Raw genomic sequence first — 21,053 nt, 5'->3', positions numbered from 1 at the left:
ACCAATGAATGTCTTGGCTTTAGTTATTGGGGGTGTAGCATCTGGTTCAGTGGGCTTCTCCTTGCTAACCTCAGGTTCAGTGGGCCCCAGACCAGCTTGACTCCTTACTGGGTGACACTGTGGCCTCTGACTAAGTGTACTGACAGTTCTGGACTCCAGGGTCATGACACCTATGCTATCTGCCTCCCTCTATACTCTGCATGTGTATTTGTACACAAACCTAAATGTTTCAAAACACCTTAAGTCTCCATTGACCTTTCCTTTCTAAGGAAGCCAAACATGGGCAAGCACTGCTGCTGGAAGTTCTAACTGCTCAAGGAAGGTGGGAGAGTATAGCACTATGGCTAATGGCAATAAGTCAGGTTCACACTGTGACTATAGATCCTGTCTTGTCCTTAAATCACTGCTTGAACAAATCACAGTTCCTTGAGGTTAGATATCACGTTTAGCTTAAAACCAGAAGTGGAAGCTTTCAAACCCCTTTTCTGGCACGTGAAAGAAAAGGGGGGCATGTAGTGTATGAGACCAAAGTTCACTATGGCTTCTTCCTATACAAGGAAACCATGATGTCCCAATACGTGTGAAGTTGGGTGGACTATTTCTGATTTGTGGTCACATTTTCCAGTAAATAATTATGAGTGCTGCCATACTGCTTGCTGGAGGACAACATTTTGGGTCTTTTTTGACTTTATTATCTAAGATGCAGTTGTGCAGTTCTTTCTTTTCTAGGTGGTCTCTTGGCTCCCAATCACTTTTCCTCATCAGTGAAGAGTGGACCATCTACAGGTACAGGCATAACCAGCATGCCCCCAATGCGAACATAATGACTTTTCAAAATTTCTTGTTTCTCATCCTTTATAAGAGCATCCAAGGTGGCATCCTGTCTTCTTTCATCAACAGCGATGGAAACCTTAAAATTAACAACAGAAGAAAAGAGGCTGCGATACATTCTTACACCAAGATTTACTTACAGAAAACAAAAGCCAGCTGACCTTCCTACTCCTGCCCTCCCCATCTCCTTTTCCTTTTGTGACTACAGTGGTACCTCAGGTTAAGAACTTAATTCGTTCTGGGGGTCCGTTCTTAACCTGAAACTGTTCTTAACCGGAGGCACCACTTTAGCTAATCGCACCGTGCCGGCGTTGTGTGATTTCTGTTCTCATCCTGAAGCAAAGTTCTTAACCCGAGGTACTATTTCTGGGTTAGCAGAGCCTGTAACCTGAAGCGTCTGTAACCCGAGGTACCACTGTATGTTATTTTTATTGATTTGTAAGCCACTCTGGGCCCAATCATTAGCTCATGAGTGTTAGGGTTAAATCTGCTGCATTGGCCGCATGCAGCACATGGAACTATTGTTGTCAGCCAACAAAGAATTGAACCACACCTTCCTGCTCATTAGCTGCCATTACCGATCAGGTGTCAGTTGATTGACAAGAAGATGTGGTTTGCAAAAACTGGAACCCCTAGCAGGCCAAAATTGGCCCTGGGTGCCCCACTGTTGCAATAAATTATAACATATACATAACATAATTCTTTAAACTTGTTTAAAACAAGTACGTAATCCAATGCAAAATTTCATCTCACATCTGAAAATAAAACAGCTTTCTTCCTTGCTTCTGGTTTCTCATTTATCTGTGTCCCCTGCAGATCTCATACAAGGAGGCTAAAACTCTGAAACAGGGGCAACTCCAAGGGTTTGAAAATTGTACTTATGTATCTTTTGCGGGTAGCACTGTGGGTTAAACCACAGAGCCTAGGGCTTGCCGAAAAGAAGGTTGGTGGTTTGAATCCCTGCAACGGGGTGAGCTCCTGTTGCTCAGTCCCAGCTCCTGCCAACCTAGCAGTTCGAAAGCACGTCAAAGTGCAAGTAGATAAACAGGTACCGCTCTGGCGGGAAGGTAAACGGTGTTTCCATGTGCTGCTCTGGTTTTGCCAGAAGCCGCTTAGTCATGCTGGCCACATGGCCTGGAATCTGTACGCCGGCTCCCTCGGCCAGTAAAGCAAGATGAGCGCTGCAACCTCAGAGTTGTCCACAACTGGACTTAATGGTCAGGGGTCCCTATACCTTGATCCTTTGCAAATCTCTGATCCCACAAATTCACCACACAAATCTTGAACATATATCATTGTTCACTTACTTCAGTGAAAAACAATGGCTTTGTTTGTGGTCTTTGTAGAGGATGTGGAGGCTTTGGAAACAGAAGTTTGATCTTGATCAAGGACTTTGGAGGCAACTCACCAAAAATGGAATCTAGGACTAAGAAAACATAGGAACGTGACTAGGGAAATAAGTCTTTACAGATAGGTGAACTCTATGAGGCTGTGCCTTGATGGAGAAACTCCCCTCCCACTTCAAAGAAGCTTGAACGTCATCAGAAGGCTGTTGGTTCAGGCTTGCAGAAGCTCTGAACAGGAACACACTTCTTTTGGAAAACACTACAACATTTAGTTGCAGCTTACGCCTGTTTTGTATAACAGCCATCTTGGTGGTCCTTCCTATCAGCAGAGCAAAGAGATGTGGTCAGTCAATGCAGTGATTAATGAATACCTGGAGAGGAGTTTCCAAGCCTGCAGAAACATATTTATTTGAAATGATGCAACCAGGATTGAACATAAATTTCCCTACATGATGTATGGAATGTTGAAGGCAGTGGTTCCCAATTGGTGTTCCATAGACCCCGGGGGTCCATGCAATACACACACAATTTTGGGTGCTGTGCTGTCACACAGATCATGTGATTTGCACAGCAGCGTGGCCTGGAAGACCAACACATAGATATCAACATTTTCAAAAGTAGAGGTCCATGGCTTGGCTTTTGAAAAACAGGGGGTCCACAGTACTTAGGCAATTGGGGACCACTGGTTTAGAGCATGTTGAAGATTGGGGGCAGGAGGAAAATGAGGTTGAGTGAAAATGGCTTGCTTGAGCATCTAAAAAAGGTGGAGAAACTCAGGCCCCTCCAAGCCTCTCTATCAGGCCCTTGAGATCCCCTTGGTCAAACACTTCATTGATCCACCCTCATTGATCCACACTGAGTTCCTTTGCCTTGCTGAACTGTCATAATGCCCCTTGCTTGCCATGGATGGAGAATAGAGGGAGATCTGTGGGTGGTAGTGTAGAATCCTCTGACTCTGGGATGGCTGAAATGTGCCCTGCTATGAATGTAGCAGACTGAGGATCTTTTGGCACAGGGTGGGCCCAAGCCAGCCCACCCATGAGACGAGGTGAAGCAGCTGCCTCAGGTGGCAGAAATGAAAGCAGCAGCACTCCTGCCAGCATCCTGCCCCACCACTGCCACAGAAGCAACCCATGTAAGGGAGGCTTCTGTGGTGGCAGAGCGGCACAGCGTTCTGCTGCCCAGCTTTACTACAAGTTTCCCCTGTCCCTACGAGCTGAGAGGAACCGGTGGCACAGCTCTGTGGAATGCTTCCCCTCTCACGAACTTGGTGAGAGGGGAGGTGTTGTGCTACCCAGCTTCACCACCAAGTGAGAAGGGAACTACGCAAAGAGCTTCTTGCAGGCCCCCAAGTCTGTCTATTGATGAACAGGTGGGATTATGGAACATACATGCTTTCTGGGTCATGTGTTGTGGACTATCAGCTTCCTTGGATGTGTATTCTTCGGTGGCAGGCTGTTCCTCATCATTTCCATTGGGATGTTCTGAGCCAGAGTCCATTTCATCATCAACATACTCCTCCTTTTCACCACCTTCCGGGTCTTCTTTCTTTTGTGTCTCCATATCACCCACAAACTCTTCTGGTTTGGTTTCATAGAATTCATCATCATTGCTGGGGACAGAAGAAAGGGTGGGGGGGATCCCAAAATGTGGAAACATGACAACACCTTTCTGCCTATGAATAGCCAACATCTTTTCTAGTCAAGAAAATATTACTGAATATATTTTTTCAATGTAAATATGATAATAATTGGTAGAAAAATGGGATCCAGAAAAAGGAAATCTAGATCTAGAAATGAGACATATGCACTATTTAGAAATTCTTGCATGTGGCCAGCACTAATGCTGTGTTTCATTTTCTCTGCTTTTGCCTTGGGAGGAGGTATGACCAAATCTGTCAGTTTTGGTTTCTCTCAGTTTCTTATTTTCCCAGTCTTAAGGTGAGTTCTTCATAAGTTTGCAATGTTGTTTTTTTAAAGTCCTCATGAAAATTGATCATTTTAGTGTGGATTTCTCCTAATATACACATTATTTTCTATCCCGTTTTGCCTAACATATACACATTTACAAAACAATGTTCCTCAACACAACACTGTGTCATTATCACTGATATATACATCTCTGTGCACCCTTCACCATAGTATATGCTTTTCTTTCTTTTACACATTACAGTCATACCTCGGGATAAATACACTTCAGGATAAGTATTTTCGGGTTGCGCTTCTTGGCAACCCAGAAGTAACAGAGCACGTTACTTCCAGGTTTCACCGCTTGCACATGCGCAGACGCTCAAAATGATGTCACGTGCATGCGCTGAAGCGGCAAAATGTGACACGCACAGTCGCTTCTTATGTTCTGTTCAGGATGTGAATGGGGCTCCAGAACGGATCCCGAGGTACCACTGTAGTCAGTTGGAGAACCGTATTGTAAAATTTGGAGTAGTGCAGATTTTGAAGGATGGATGAGTTTTGGTTGGTTGCTATTTCAAAAAGGATGAATTAGGGAAAATGTAGTCTTAATCAAATTTCTCTCCTGTCCTTTCTTGGGGGTAACCTATTAGACGGCACATGCCAGGGGTGGGTGCCACACTTTTTTCTTTTGCCCCCTCTCCCCATTTCCCCTCCTTGAACCATCATGAAATTAGAACAAAGGCCTCATGAGCTCATCTCCACGATAACGTTTATTCTACTTTCACAAGTCAGTTTAATGCACCGTTTATCTGTAATATCTAAATGAAGCAAGACTGGCAATGAATATATTACCTGAAGTTTCAAACACACAGCTAGCTTTATGGATATATATAAAAGGAAACAGAAGCACCACAGTAATTTGAAACTTCTCTTTTCCTTGCTTTCTTATCTCCAGAGTTGTAAGCACTTCCCTTAAAGCATAAGGACTGGAGGATGGTAAATTAAATTTAACATCTTTATGCACCCTCTTGCTCAGCTTGTTCAGAGTTTTGGGCTGGGCTGTCATCAGTATGCTGATGACACTCAACTTTGTCTTTTGATGGACGGCCATCCTGACTCAGCCTCAGACACATTGACCAGATGTTTGGAAGCTGTGGCTAGATGGCTGTGTGGGAGCCGGTTAAAGTTAAATCCTTCGAAGACAGAGGTCCTCTGGCTGGGTCAGGATGATATGGGATTGGGGGGCCAACTCCTATCTTTTGCAGGGGTGCAATTAGTGCCAGCGCCTTCTGTCAAGAGTCTGGGAGTAACCTTCAACACCTCTCTTTCTACGGAGGTCCAGGTTGCAGCCACAGCAAAGGTGGCATTTTTCCACCTTCATCGTGCTTAGCAGCTGGTCCCTTACCTCTCCTACCCTGATCTTGCCACTGTGATCAATGTGATAGTCACTTCCAGGCTCGATTATTGTATTTCGCTCAACGTGGGGCTGCCTGTGAAGCTGACTCAGAAACTCCAACGGGTACAGAATGCCGCGGCAAGGCTTCTTACGCAGTCCTTGCCACGGAATCACATTCATCCAGTGCTACACCAGCTGCATTGGCTCCCGGTGGAGTACAGGGTCAGGTTCAAGGTGCTGGTTTTAACCTTTAAAGCCCTATACAGCCTAAGGACATACATACGGGACCGCCTCTCCTTGTATGCCCCCGCGGAGGACCATACTGTCAGCAAATAATAACACCTTGGAGGTCCTGGGCCCTAAGGAGGTTAGACTGGACCTGGCAAAAGGCCCCGGCCCCAGCCTGGTGGAACACTCTCTTGCAAGAGACTAGGGCCCTGTGGGACTTGACATCTTTCTGCAGTTTTTCAGAAGCTGAACATTTGATTCAGCTGTCGGCTATTGTTTCCGGGGCTCCTGCGCCAATCAGAAGCTGCACCTTGGTTTTCAAACATTTCGGAAGTCAAACAGACTTCCGGAATGGATTAAATTTGGCGCTTTTGTTTTTGCCATTTATTTTGCGTTTTTGTTTTTGAGGCTTTTTCGGTTAATTTGTTTTTGTGACTGTGTGGAACCCAGTTCAGCTACTGATTGTGTGACTGCATGACTGCGGAAATGGATAAAAGCCGCCTATCCAAACAATGATTATCATCAGTGCAGGTGAGAAAAAAAATTAATCTTAATTTTTATCATCTACAATACTGTCTTATTTATTTTATAATACAGTACATTGGTTATTGCTTTCATTTTATGGATCAATGGCCTCATTATATAGTAAAAGTCATGTTAAATTGCTGTTTTAGGGGTTGTTTTTAAAAGTCTGGAATGGATTGATCCATTTTCAATTACTTTCTATGGCAAAGTGCACCTTGGTTTTGGAACACTTTGGTTTTGGAACGGACTTCCAGAATGGATTAAGTTTGAGAACCAAGGTACCACTGTAGTGCCAGTTCTGTTCACTGAAGCAGTTGAGTAGGCACATATGGGGTAGTTGCTTGTTTACTTCAGACAAACAGTTCTGTCCTCAAAAGGACAGACATACTCTTAGAATGTACCTTTAACCAAGCTATTTTGTGTTTTTTGGTTCAGTATTGTCTACTCTGACTGGCAGCAGTTGTCCAGCATCTCAGGCAGATGATCTTCCCATCACTTACTACCAGATCATTTGGCCTGGAGATGCATTGAAACTGGGACTTTTGACATGCAAAAGAGTCTGAGCTACAATCTCGCATCTCCAGGAGGAAGTTTGTAATGGATGGGGAAGCAAAATTATTTCTCTGAGGTAATGCTGCCTTTAAAGTTAAGCACTTTTTAAAAAGCATGGGTTTGAATGGAAGAGTTAATCACTTGCTTAAATATTTTCATTAGAATCAATGAGACTGAAAAGTGCTGGATTGGGTCCCATATGCACAGCTATCTCTATGCTCAGAAGTCTTTAAAAATGCTTTGGGGAAACTTGCTTCCTAGCATGTGTTGAAGCCAAAAAATTATGTGAAACTAGAAATAGGCAGTGCCAGATTAACAAATAGGCAGAGTAGGCACTGACCTATGGGCCCCCACGCCCTTTAGTGTTTCTGTGACAACGGATCCAAATAATATTGACTTGACCTTGAAAGAATTTGGAAGAGAAACCCCTATTGACTCAGAAACCTACATCACTGTGAGGGGGTCCCTGAGATTTTGACTGCCTGGGGGCTTCCAGAAGGTTTAATCCTACACTAGCCATAGGTTGTGAGGTGGTGAATGATTAGCTGAATTGTTCTGAGAGTCAATACTTAGCTATAAGTGAAAGTCAAGAGGTCCTTCTTCGTGTGCCTCCTCCACAAGCGGTCTGGGGGGTGGCAACACAGGAACGGGCCTTTTCTGCAGTGGTGCCCAATTTGTGGAATGTTCTCCCCAGGGAGGTTCATCTGGCACCTTCGATATATATGGCTCCCAGTACATTTCCAAGCACAATTCAAAGTGTTGGTGCTGACCTTTAAAGCCCTAAACGGCCTCGGTCCAGTATACCTGAAGGAGCGTCTCCACCTCCATCATTCTGCCTGGACACTGAGGTCCAGCACCAAGGGACTTCTGGCGGTTCCCTCGCTGCAAGTTACATGGAACCAGGCAGAGGGCCTTCTCGGTAGTGGCACCCGCCCTGTGGAACGCCCTCCCATCAGATGTCAAAGAGAAAAATAACTACCAAACTTTTAGAAGACATCTAAAGGCAGCCCTGTTTAGGGAAGCTTTTAATGTTTAATAGATTATTGTATTTTAGTGTTTTGTTGGAAGCCGGCCCAGAGTGGCTGGGGAAATCCAGCCAGATGGGCAGGGTATAAACAACACTGGGCAACAATTTTTTACTTTTTGAATGTTGTCTAGATTTCTACAACTGATTTAGGTTATTTTTGCACTGCTGAATCAGGAAATGGCATCTGTTTCTCTCCATCAGGTCAGGTTTACTGTAAACTGAATGGTGGGCATTGATAAAGGTAAGTACATGTAAATTGCATGTTGCTTCACCATTTTTCAAACTTCAGGGCTTGAACTTCCGTTTCTTGGAACTCCTGGAATGCTCAGCAGCACGGAGGTCTCTCTTCAGAGTCCAACAGTAGTCAGCCATCATGACTGCGTCCCAGCGACCCTGATACCTGGTCTCCTCATGTCCTGATGGAATCTCTCCCCCTGCTCGTCACTCATTGAACCCAGGTTCTCAGGAAACCAGTCCATATGTGAAAATAGGTAGTGCATCTTGACGCTCATGTTGCAGCCCAGGTTTCTGAAAGCAGTCAGCATGTTGTTGACAAGTTCTGCGTAGTTTCTGGCCTTATTGTTGCCAAGAAAGTTCTTCACTACCAGAACAAATGCCTTCCACGCTTCCAGTTCCACTTCGTTCATTGAGTTTCCGAACTCTGGATCTCTGATGAGCTGACGGATCTGAGGACCATCAAAGATGCCAGCTTTCAACTTCTCCATGGTCAATCCTGGAAAAGCCTGGCACAAGTAAATGAAGCAGTCACCATCCTTGTCCAGAGCCTTGGTGAACTGCTTGATTAAGCCGAGCTTGATGTGCAGCGGTGCGAAGAGTATTCTGTCTCTGTCCACCAGAGGGTCGTTGATGACGTTCCTTTCTTTGCACGGCACCAATTTCTCCCGCACAGGCCAGTCCTTCTTCGTGTAATGCTGAGCACAATCCCTACTATCCCACATGCACAGAAAACATGGGTACTTGGTGAAGCCAGACTGTTGTCCCAACAAAAAGGCAACCATCTTCAGGTCAACACAAATAAACCACTTATGCTGATTATAACCAATTTTCTCCAGCACATACTTCACCGCTTCATAGTTCTCCTTCACTGTACTCGAGTGAGCCAGGGGTATAGAGGCAAACTGGTTGCCGTTGTGTAGCAGAACACATTTCAGTGATCGCTTGCTGCTGTCAATGAACAGTCTCCAATCTTTGGGTTCGTACTGTGGCACTCCAAGCTTGAGCAGAAGCTGCGCAATATCTGCACAGTACACCAAGTCCTTCTCTTCCGAGAAAAAACGGAGGTACTCTTGATGCCTGTTGCGCAAGAAGCTGATGCAAGCACTGTCAGAGAGGAGGTTTTTTCCTTCAATCTGGATGCCAACAGTTCGGCAGAGTCCTTTGACAAGCTGAGGTCGTGAACTCCTTTTGGGAAAATGGATGTGGAGCATCATCTTCAAGAACCACTTCTTCTTCTTCATGTCCTTCAACACTGGAGGCATCTTCCTCACTAATGTCAGGAAGTTCTCCGAAGATAGACACTGGAATTTCATCATAATGAGCTACAGGACGATGTGCTGATAGAAGATCAGGATACTTGAGGCTGCTCTGGTTCTTTCTGTTGATCCCAGCCGCACCAATTTATGGAAGATTTCGAGGTTTTATGACTTCAAACCGATCCCTTTTCAACATAATCACCCAGAACTATCAGACCTGAATACTTCTTGTCATTAAAATAATCATTTCCAATCAAAACAATTATTCGACATGGCATTTTACCCCCACCAACTTCTTCTAAAATGCTCCACACAAGCGTACATGTGAACAAAAACTTTAAAAAAGACATGTGGCCATAGCTCAAAAACTTGACCTGATTGAGCAAAACCAATGTGATTTTTGGATTCAGCGCATCAGATTCGTCCTAAATCAACTGAAAAAACGCAGACAACAAATTTGTTGTTGACCAGTGTAATAAATTATGATTATGATTATGATTATTATATCTTTAGGCATCATGCAAAAACATTCCTTTTCATCCAGGCCATTGTCTGAATAATATTCTACTGTCTTTTAAATGTGTTTGTGGGAGGGGTATGTTATTGCTTTGTTGTTTTAACTATTTATTTTTGCTTTTACCATGTATTTTTATCTTGTGAACTGCTGTGAGATCTTATGGTGAAGGGCGGTAAATAAATCAAATAAATAAATCTAATAGTCACTTGTTAGGAATGTTTATGGGAGCTACTTGGGTATGAAGAGATCTTGGTGAGTACTTGCCAATCTAGATGCTCCATTGATTTCCTCCCCTTCAGCTGGATATTTTGGTCAAGAAGTTGCAAAGTACAAGTCATCAGTTTATCTGGTACATTATATTGTCACATCAACTGATAGGACATTATGATGCAATGATTTCAGTGTTTCTTTTCAGCCTATCACTTGAATCTCTCTCAAACTGGCTAGACAAGTGTTTGGAGGCCCCTTTGGGACAGAGATGACTTGGCCATGGTACTCCATGCTCTGGTAATTTCCCAGCAATTTGGTCTGTGTGGGGCTGCCCTTGAAGACTCATAAACTTGTGACAGTCAGATTATGCACTAGTTAATTATATGTATGATATTAGTCAGGATATTCTATATGAATTCTCCACAATTCACTTGATGTAGGAATCCCCATTGTGGGTAAAGGTAAAGGACCCCTGGATGGTTAAGTCTAGTCAAAGGTGACTATGGGGTGTGGCGCTCATCTCTACTTTCAAGCCAAGGGAGCCAGTGTTTGTCCACAGACAGCTTTCTAGGTCATGTGGTCAACATGACTAAACTGTTTCTGGCACACGGAGGACCGTGATGGAAACCAGAGCGCACAGAAATGCCATTTAGCTTCCTGCCGCAGCGGTACCTATTTATGTACTCGCGCTGGTGTGCTTTCGAACTGCTAGTTAGGCAGGAGCTGGGAAAGAGCAACAGGAGCTCACCCCGTCATGCGGATTTGCTGACCTTGTGAATGGCAAGCTCAAATGCTCAGTTGTTGAGACCACAGCGCTGCCCGCATCCCTCATTGTGGAACACTGTGCCAAATAGACTGGTGCGGGGAGGGGGAAATGGTGAAGTAAGGGCCTTATCAGTAGGCACTTTGCTGAGTGTGGACCCATTCAAACCTGGAGCCAACCCTGAACATAGCTCCTCAGTTAATTTATACCATTCTTTAAATGCATTGTGGCTTAATCACCCTCACCCCACCTCCCCCAAAATCCACAGAGTGGAAACATTAGAAAGGAAAGGAAAAAGAAGGGGAAGCAAGGATGCAAAAGTTAAGAGAAATGTTAACATATGTGATAAATTCGCAAAGGAATTTACACTGTTTGCAGAGTACCTCTTCCTGGGCACAGTTGTTTGAATATGATAGTTTGAATTCCAAAGTCTTGCAAGGTGAGCCCCAAAAGTGTGATCATCACTTAGCAACGGAGCTGTGGCAAAGAATGCCTTGATCTCACTTGATTAGCACCTTGGAAAAGAAACAGCCTCATTGAAGAGGCAGTGTCATTGTCACTGCAAGGAACAACAGCTTTCCCCAAAGCTAGGAGAGTTCTTTCCGTACAGTAGCAACAGTATGCATGAGGACCTGCATGAGGTCTGCCAGCCATTGTTATTAAACTCCTCCAAGCACCACACACATCTCCTCAAAAGAAGGAGGTTTGGCAGAGCTTTGGCCTGGTGCGTGTTGCCAATCCCACCTGGAGTGTTGGATACGTACATGGGAATCTGCCTCATGTCAGATCAGATGCAGGCGGCAGTCTACACCTATGTTTGGATGTTTGGCACCATTTTGAATCAAAATGGCAGACTAAAATATGACATTGGTGTGACTTTGCCTATTTTTTGGTGCGACAGATTGAAAATCGGGTGGTGATAGATGCTTGTGCCTGATATCCCCCATCAAGCTTTCTCCTTGTGTTTATTTTCAAGCCTTGGAGAACATGGGCCCAGGGTACCCCAAGGATTGCCGCAACCCTTATTTTCCAGCTCATTCGCTGAGATCGCTTGCAGGAATGTTTTTGGTCATTCCCTGAGTAGCTGGGGCTTGTTTGACAACAAGAACTTGAGGCTACAGTACCATTGGCCCAGTCCTGTGGAACACCCTACCAATGGAGATTCAGTGGCCACGTTCTGTGCCAACTTTTAAAAGCATGTGGAAAACTTTTCTATTCTGCAGGCCTATGGAGGTTTGTTTTTAGTTTCTTTTTTGCTTTTAACTCTTTTTTACTTTTTATTATATTATTATTTGATATATCACAAACAAATAAACAATAAACTGCACTGATGTGACATACCCTCCAACATTTCACTGATGAAAATAGGGATGTCCCATTCCATAATGATAATTTTACAACCAAGATGGTTGTCACCAATGGAAGCAAAGGCATTGAAAAAACTCAACATGGAGGCCAAATGGCCGAAGTATTGGGAGATTATGGAGCAAGAGGGAGACAGGTTAAAATTGCAGAGTTTTGAAAAATTGAAAAACAGAGTGAGAGACTGGCTCCATTATTATCAAATAATGGAGGCATATAATTTGGATAAAAAAGTAGGCTTCCAGGTGGAAAAATCAAAATTAGAAACAGAGTTGTTAGAACCTAAAGTTAAGAATTTGCCAAGAATGTATAACTTGTTGCTGAAATGGAATACTCAAGATGAAACGGTGAAATCTGCTATGATTAAATGGGCACAAGATGTTGGGCACAATATCATGATGGTTGACTGGGAACAGTTATGGACCAGAGGTTTGAAGTTTACGGCATGTAATGCCTTAAAGGAGAATTTAATGAAAATGATCTACAGGTGGTACATAACACCAGTCAAGCTTGCAAAAATTTATCACCTGCCCGACAATAAATGTTGGAAATGTAAGGAAACTGAAGGTACATTCTTTCACCTTTGGTGGACGGGCCCAAAGATTAAGGCATTCTGGGAGATGATCTATAATGAAATGAAAAAGGTATTTAAATATACCTTCCTGAAGAAACCAGAGGCCTTTCTCCTGGGCATGGTTGGCCAATTGGTGCCAAGGAAGGACAGAACTTTCTTTATGTATGCCACAACAGCAGCAAGAATACTTATTGCAAAGTATTGGAAGACACAAGATCTACCCACCAGGGAAGAATGGCAGATGAAGTTGATGGATTACATGGAACTGGCGGAAATGATTGGCATAGTCCAAGACCAGGGAGAAGAGTCGGTGGAAGAAGATTGGAAAAAATTTAAAGCCTACCTACAAAAACATTGTAAAATTAATGAATGTTAGAAGGATGCTGGAATGAAGTTATACGGTTTTATCAGAAATGTATTAAAGACTTAAGTAAAAGTGGATTGATAACGGGATAAAATGAAAAATTTAAGGTTAGATTATTAAGATAAATTATAGAACAAAAATTGAGTAAGATGGAAAGAATTTGCTGAAATAATTAATTGAAATAGAATACAAAAAAGGGAGGTGTGAGGAGGTCGAAGAACCAAGTTAATGAAAGGTAAAGATATGGAATATTGGATGTGTGTGTTTAATGTATTGTGGTTTTTTTTTCTTTTCATTTTTCTCTCTCCCCCCACCCCGTTTTGTTGTAGTGTTTTTTTTATTGTAATTGTAATGTATGTTTTGTTAAATTTATATTGTTTCCTTTTCTCTCTTTTTCTTTTTTCTGTAATTTCCAAACCCTTAATAAATATCATATATATATATATATATATATATATATATATATATATATATATATAAGATAATTTTACTATTTATACCCCACACATCTTACTGGGTTGCCCCAGCACTCTGAACAACTTCCAACATACATAAAAACACAATAAAACATTAAACATAAAAAAACCCTTCATTATACAGGATTGCTTTCAGACAGATCGGGGGTGGGATAACTCCATCCCCTCCAACATTTCTCCAATGAAAATACGGACATCCTAAGGAAAAGCGGGACATTCTGAGATCAAGTCAGAAACAGGGATGGCTTCTCTAAATCAGGGGTGTCCCTGAAAAATAGGGACACCTGGAGGGTCTGATGTAAATACATCTGCATAGACACCTTCTTCCAGTTTTGTGTGACTTCACTTTATTTGGTGTCACAGATCCAAACTGCACTCACTGATTTGGGTGACTCTTAAGGTATTGCTCCCAGGCTCAGCACTAGCGTTCCGAAGATGGTCTTCATCTATATTTTGGACACCAGGCGCCATTTTGAATTAAGATGTTGAATCAAAATGTGACTTTGGTAAGACTTTGCCCAATTTGGTGTGATGGCTACAAACAGGCTTTCCCAAATTGGAGAATAGAGTTTTTGCATATGGTTTGCCACTGGATGAACTGAGGTCGCACCAGCATGTGCACATGTGCACAGCCCCCAAACCTCACAAATTGCGCACTCCATTTAAATTTGTAATAAAGTGCCATTTTGATAGATTAGATTAACAGCTGTTATTAGCAGCAATAATTTGCCATAATAACAAAAATAATGATAATTGTGGGTCTTGGAAGTGAAGGGAAAAAAAGCATTTTTTTTTATAAGCCATAAATACCTAAGAAAAATGTGCAAGCAAAGCACCCTTTCCTCCTCAGATCAGTTGGGAGGCACTATTAAATCTTTCTTGAAAGATTTTCTTGCCACATTTTAATTACCTGTCCTGTTTGTTTATATTCAGTTACATTTTTCTGAAGATGCAAAGTTTTCTTTTGAAAAAAGCCCAAACACCTTGGTATTTAGGAAAATCCAAAGCTGGGGTGATGCATGCTCAGGTGCTAATTTATTTGCATCAATTAATTCCAGGCCCCTGATGTAAACCAATTAGTATTCAACCCTTAATGGAGTCATTATCTGTCAGATTAGCTTTTCGAAATGCTTGTCACCGTTACAGGACTAGGCGGCAGAACTTTGCTAATAAAACTAGCAGAATTAATGGAGTGAACAGCAGAGATAATGGCTTAATGTGGAACATACAGTATAGACGAGGGGACTGATCAATGGCATTCTCAAAATAAAGATGTCAGAGAAGTAGCTACAGTATTCTTAAAAAAAACACAAAAGCAAAACTCAACAACCCCAAAAACCAAGGGAGTGGGAGGGAATTGAACAATACTACTCACACACATTCAAGAGGATATTATTGTCTTTGCAATGGTACAAAACATAGTAAGTATATTTCCTCCTTTTGACCCTTATATCATGATTGCAGGGAGTCTTTTCCCAGACCTTCATGGAGATGCTGGGGTTTGAACCTGCAGCCTTCTGCGTACAAAACAAATGCTCTGCCACTGAGCCACATTTCCTTCCCTGATCTCCCTTGTGTAGATTTGACTCTCAGTGCCATTGGCTGCAGGGACCTATGAGTATGTGCAATCAGCCCAAGACATGGTGTACATGGTGCTGGTCGTGAACTGGGCCTCCTGAGAGCTGATGTGAAGGGAATTGTTGGCATCCGTCTGTCTTGAGAGATAAGGGAGTGTACCTCTTGGGATGAAGTCAAACTGCTGGAGAATCACAGCATCCACTGTGGCTAGTGTGGCGTTCGTACGGAGCCCCCGGTCGTCTCACGGACTATTGACCTGTACACCACTAATCCACTGCCACCAACCAGGTCCTCCCTGGTAAAATCACTTCAGTCTCAGTCAGCTTTTCAATTCATAAAGAAGAGTGTATTTTATTTCAGACTTAAAACTATTACAGCATTCCAACCAGTGTTCCTCTTTCCTTTTTTAGTCTTATATTCCTCTCTCTATCTCTGCTACCTCCCCCACACTCAGGGACCAACTGCCCTAACTGTCTCTCTTTTGCCAACTGCCTTTCCCAACCAGCCAACCCACTCAAACCAACCAACTACCCACCCACAACTCCCAACGGACTAACTCCCAGAACTCCTCTCAGAACTCTTTTATAGACCCACTGACTCCACCCCCCTGGGTCCTGTCGCTGCAACCTATTTAACTATTTCCCCTCCAGCACTCTCTCATATATGGTAACGTCACAGCTAGTAACTAGTAACTTGCAGCTGCTGCCTTCTGTGTTGTTTTTGCTGCAATGACAGCACCAAAGTGACCAAGCCTGGGCAGTGTGTATGGAGATCCTGGGCTGCCCAGAAGACAATGCCTCCCTCTCGGCCTCACTGCTGTGATCCAAAGGGAAGCAGAGTCTGGCACCAGCTTGGCTGCAGGAGTTGCTGGAAGGAGGCATACAAGATACCATCCAACCATCTTAAGGACTCCACTCCAGATCTGTGTAGGGTTTAGTCTGTAGCCTTTTTCTCCTGAAGATATCCTGCTTTCACTTAGGTTTCTGGGGCTCTCTGCTATGAAAATAATGGGCATTCCAACATAATGAAGCTTTGTCTCCTTCCAAAGTCATAGATTCACAAGAGGAATATATATTTTTTAAAGGATTTTTAAAAGGAAAAAAAAGAAAAAAAAGAAATCCTGTTTTCACATTTTCCAAAATCAACGAGTGTCATTACATCTCATAAATTAAAGAATTAAAACAATGCAGTCATCATCACACCAATCTGGTGTTGAATTAGAGAGCAAAAAAGTGTAAGAGTCGCGATTCCAGGGAGAAGATTTTCAGTGCTGGGATCTCTTTTATTTTACCCGTGGACTCCCATCTGTCCAGATTTTAATTTTCTCTGAACTAATTTTAAGATGTATTTTAATTAATTGATTGTCTGTTTTTATGTTCTTGTATACTGTGTTAGTTTTATGATGTTAGCCGCCCTGAGCCTGGCTCTGGCTGGGGAGGGCAGGGTACAAATTAAAACATATTATTTATTATTATTATTTCATCCTCATCTTTGAGAAAATGCGCTTTCTACTGAATTCAAATCTAAAAAAAGAAATTCCTGTTCTCACCTATGGAACAGTAATGATCCCCTCTTCTCCCTCAACAACTCTTCTCAAGATTCAGAATTTTCCCATAAATAATATGGGAAAATTCTTTGTTATGCTTCTTTGTTATCCCTTTTCCATTCATTGGATTGCCAGCTGTAAGTCAAAATTGGCTATGAGATAAATAATTATCTATACTGAGAATGTGCAAAGGATTTCAGTGGTGAAGACATTAGAAGAAACTGGATGAGTTTCTCTACTCTTACAGAGGGATGGAGCAGGCAGAGGTGTCTCTGGTTTCCTCTAGTGATATGAGCGAAATTTAGTCCAATTCACTTTTTTTATGCATACTGAGCTAAATTTGCAGTTCCCAAAACAATACATGGATGGAAATACAGGTAATACTTCAAATTTACACTTCAAATTCTGCACTGTAGTTTTCCAACAAAATTAAGTGTGCAAAAATTTCTATAAGTGAAAAATGTGCACTGAGATAACTATTGATTTTCTTGTAAGTCCCTGCCATTTTAAATGACAATTGTGGTAAGTTTTTTTAAAAAATTGTTTATTATAGATTTTCTTGGGTTACAAAAGTACATAGGTAAAGGGACCCCTGACCGTTAGGTCCAGTCATGGACGACTCTGGGGTTGCGCGCTCATATCGTTTTACTGGCCAAGGGAGCTGGCCTACAGCTTCCGGGTCATGTGGCCAGCATGACTAAGCCGCTTCTGGCGAACCAGAGCAGCACACGGAAACGCCGTTTACCTTCCTGTCGGAGTGGTACCTAATTATCTACTTGCACTTTGATGTGCTTTCAAACTGCTAGGTGGGCAGGAGCAGAGACCAAGCAACGGGAGCTCACCCCATGGCAGGGATTTGAACTGCCGACCTTCTGATCGGCAAGCCTTGGCTCTGTGTTTTAGACCACAGCGCCACCTGCGTCCCAGACAAAAGTACATACGTCCTCTCTATTTTCAGATCATAAAGTCATTTCTACATATCAGTTGAAGTCAAGATTGGGAAAATGAGAAGCTGAACAAATCTGAAACTCAGTGGCGTGCAGTGAAAATTTTCATAGTATTGTGAGAGCGATTGGGGTTGTGCATGAGCTTTGCACCTCTCTCCCTAAGCCAGGCAGAAGCTTCCTGGGCTTTGGAAAGGAGGTGCCAGGGGAACATTGAGGGAACTAGTCACTAACTAGGGGACTAGCCCTAGTCCACTATCCACAAGCTACTGCTTAAACTGAGGTTCACCCATTGCTTGCTGATACTGGTTCATTTTTGTTTTTTAAGGGAAGGGAAAACTGGCTTCTGCATTTGGGTGATTTGGAGCACAGATGCACAAAGGAAGAAAATGCTCAACCATTCCTCACCTGCCGTTTTCTTGCTACAAATCACACCTTCCCTATAAGGCTCAAAATATGTGTTTCTGAGGGCAAATGCGAAAGAAAGAGAAAAGGCCACTGGGATGATTCAAAACAGGAAGGCAGAAGATGGCAGAATGTCTTAAGCACCTCTTCCCTGCCCACCACTTTTTACTCCTCATAACCCCCCTCAAAATGTGCTTTCTTCCTCTTTCAAAAGGGCCATTGGGTTACAGTTACGTGCATTTTCATGTAACACATATTTTGCAGCTTTCTTTTTGTTGTTTCCCAGTTATCTCCAGCTTCACTTCAGAGGCCAGGAGGGGGTGCTATTGGAATGCCAAGTGCCTGGATTTTCTGCTAAGTCAGTTCCTTTTCTTTTTAAGTTACCTTGTAATTTTTATATTCACAATTAAATTTTGTGACTTGAGAAGGGGATGGCGACAGCTGCATTGCAAATGTGAATTTATGGTGTTTGCCTGCTTTTTTTTTTTTAATAAGCAGTAATAAACGATTTAAAGTTTTGAGTTTATGAAAGATAATTTATGTTCTATTAGTATTAGTTGTTGGCATCCGTCTGTCTTGAGAGACAATGGAATGTGTCTTGGGGGGAGAAGTCAAACTGCAGGAGAATCACAGCACCCACTATGGCTGCAGAGACAGGTAACTCATAATTGCTGCCTCTCATGTTGCTTGTGCTCCATTAGCAGCAGCAAAGTGACCTCTCTGGCTTGCAAGCCTAGGGAGTATGTATAGAAGTCCTGGGCTGCCCAGACAACAAGACACACACACCCTGGCCTGGCCTCACTAATATGGTCCAAAGAAAAGCAGAGCTATATGTTTGGCACCAACTTGGCTGCAGGAATTTCCAGAAGGAGACGTACAAGGTGCCACCCAACAGTCTTAGGGACTCCACTCCAGACGCGGGTGGCACTGTGGGTTAAACCATAGAGCCTAGGACTTGCCGATCAGAAGGTCAGCAGTTCGAATTTCCACAACGGGGTGAGTTCCTGTTACTCGGTCCCTGCTCCTGCCAACCTAGCAGCTGAAAAGCATGTCAAAGTACAAGTAGATAAATAGGTACCACTTTGGCGGGAAGGTAAACGGTGTTTCCGTGCGCTGCTCTGGTTTGCCAGAAGCGGCTTAGTCATGCTGGCCACAAGACCTGGAAGCTGTACGCTGGCTCCCTCGGCCAATAAAGCGAAATGAGCGCCACAACCCAAGTCAGCCATGACTGGACCTAATGGTCAGGGGTCCCTTTACCTTTACCTTTACTCCTTAGCCTTTTCTTCTCCCGATGATGTCCCATGATGCAGCAGGTACAGATTCTTTCCTTGGGGTTTACTCTCAAAGCCTTTTTCATAATGAGTATAGCTGCGAGGCAGAGGAGGTTCTCCTAGATGGGCTTCCTTCCCAGGTTGTCAAGCCCTATCTGCCCCGCCATAGCATGTGCAGAAACCACTTTCTTGACCATTGGACCCACTATCGGTTTCATCCACTCAATCCACCAGAGCCTGTCTTTGCATGCAGGGGAAGTCGCTAACTCACTGAGGATTTGAGACCCATTGACTACCCACACCTGGTTTAGCTAGCCACTCAAAGCCGCTCCCAGGGTATGTGGCCACTGTCACATGTTGACAGCTTCTAGTGTTATTAATTTTATTCTGGAACATGCTTGTAGGCAAGTAGGTTCAGGAAGGATATTTTGTTTCTCTCTTAAGTTCTTTGATTCCCCTTCTTACTCTTAAGAGTTGGTCAGCTATTGTATTCTTGGAGTCCAGTGATCTAGTAGCTAATGCTGCAGGAACTGGTTGTGTATTTTGCTGCAGAACCACATCTCTTCCAGAGTGGTCAGGCTCTAAAATAAAGCCACTTCTCTGTGTGTGGATGTAGGGATCTGCCTTACATTGACTCAGTCTATTTGTTCACCTAAGTGGGGAGATAGGTTTTAGCCCAATATTCTCTACTACTATGAGTGGTTGTGACTCCACAGGGTTTCAGCCAGAGAGAGATGTTTTCAATTACCTGCCACCTGGGAAACTCAACTGAAGATGCCAGGATCTGATCCTGGGACTTCCTGAATGCAAAGCATGAGCTATAGCATTGCCCCAATTTCAAGTGTGGTCCATCCAGCTCACCATTGTCCAACAGATGTTGCTGGACTTCCAGCAGCCTCAGCCAGCATGGCCACTGGTCAGGGATGAGGGGAGTTATAATCTAACCATATCCAGAAGGCCATAAGGTCCTTATCTTTGGTCTGCACTGGTGGACAGTGGTTCTCTAGGGCTTTAGAAAGGAGTCTTTTCCAGCCCTGCCTGGAAATGCCAGAGATTGAACCTCGGATCTTCTACATGCAAAGCAGATGCTCTACCAAAGAGCTACGTCCCCTTTCTAATGGAATTGTGATGAACACATGAAGATGCCTTATTCTGAGTCAGACTAAGGGCCCATGCAGCTCAGCAATGTCTATGCTGACTGGTATTGGTTCTCCAGGCTTAGAAACAGCAGTTTTTTCCAGCCGTACTTGGAGATCCTTTTGCATGCAAAGAAGGAGCTATGCTCATTCCTCTGAACATAGAAAGAAGCCTTGTTTTTAGGCAGACCAATGGCCCATCATCAGTATTGTCTACATTGACTGGCACCATCTCTCTGGGGTTTCAGGCAGGTCCTAATTGAAGATGCCCAGGAATCTAAAACCCTTTGCATGCAAAGAAGGTGTTCTGTCCTTCCTCATGAAGGAATGCCCACCCAGCTCAGCATTCTCTACTCTGCTTGGCATAACTTCTCTATGGTCTCAGACACAAAGATCTATATATGCAAGAACAACTGTGGCATATATATATATATATATATATATATATATATATATATATATATTTGCAGAGTAGTATTCTTGCACTTCAGTGTGAAGGAACCAATTAATTATGTAGCATGTTGCTTTTGAAAATTGAGCAACTGGAACTGAATGTGTTGGGAAATGGAGTTGCCCTTTTTGAGTATGAGACCAGTTGG

At 43.2% G+C, this 21,053-nt stretch overlaps 1 protein-coding gene across 1 annotated transcript; it reads right to left on the bottom strand.

The window, feature by feature from the left end:
• Positions 1-669: 669 nt before the first annotated feature.
• Positions 670-10,189, bottom strand: LOC310669662 (uncharacterized protein). Its single transcript, XM_083424114.1, has 4 exons — positions 10,090-10,189; positions 3,569-3,789; positions 2,139-2,257; positions 670-910 (listed from the first exon to the last, which is right to left on the bottom strand). The coding sequence occupies exons 1-4, from the start codon at positions 10,161-10,163 to the stop codon at positions 749-751; spliced, it is 576 nt and encodes a 191-aa protein (XP_083280240.1). The 5' UTR covers positions 10,164-10,189; the 3' UTR covers positions 670-748.
• Positions 10,190-21,053: the final 10,864 nt, after the last annotated feature.

The sequence above is a fragment of the Podarcis tiliguerta genome (assembly GCF_965153285.1).
Source record: "Podarcis tiliguerta genome assembly, chromosome: Z".
NCBI classification, from domain to species: domain Eukaryota; kingdom Metazoa; phylum Chordata; class Lepidosauria; order Squamata; family Lacertidae; genus Podarcis; species Podarcis tiliguerta.
Note: the sequence above shows the minus strand (reverse complement) of the source record. Positions and strands in the feature narration are given on the sequence as shown.

Bases quoted from the DNA above. Each gene is read 5' to 3' on its own strand.
- LOC310669662 (XM_083424114.1), bottom strand. From the start codon at position 10,163: ATGACTTGTACTTTGCAACTTCTTGACCAAAATATCCAGCTGAAGGGG. The intron at 3,790-10,089 runs GCAAGTACTCAC...TTCTGTCCCCAG, and splicing joins TCAATGGAGCATCTAGATTG to CAATGATGATGAATTCTATG. The intron at 2,258-3,568 runs GTATGTTCCATA...ATGTTTTCTTAG, and splicing joins ACACATGACCCAGAAAGCAT to TCCTAGATTCCATTTTTGGT.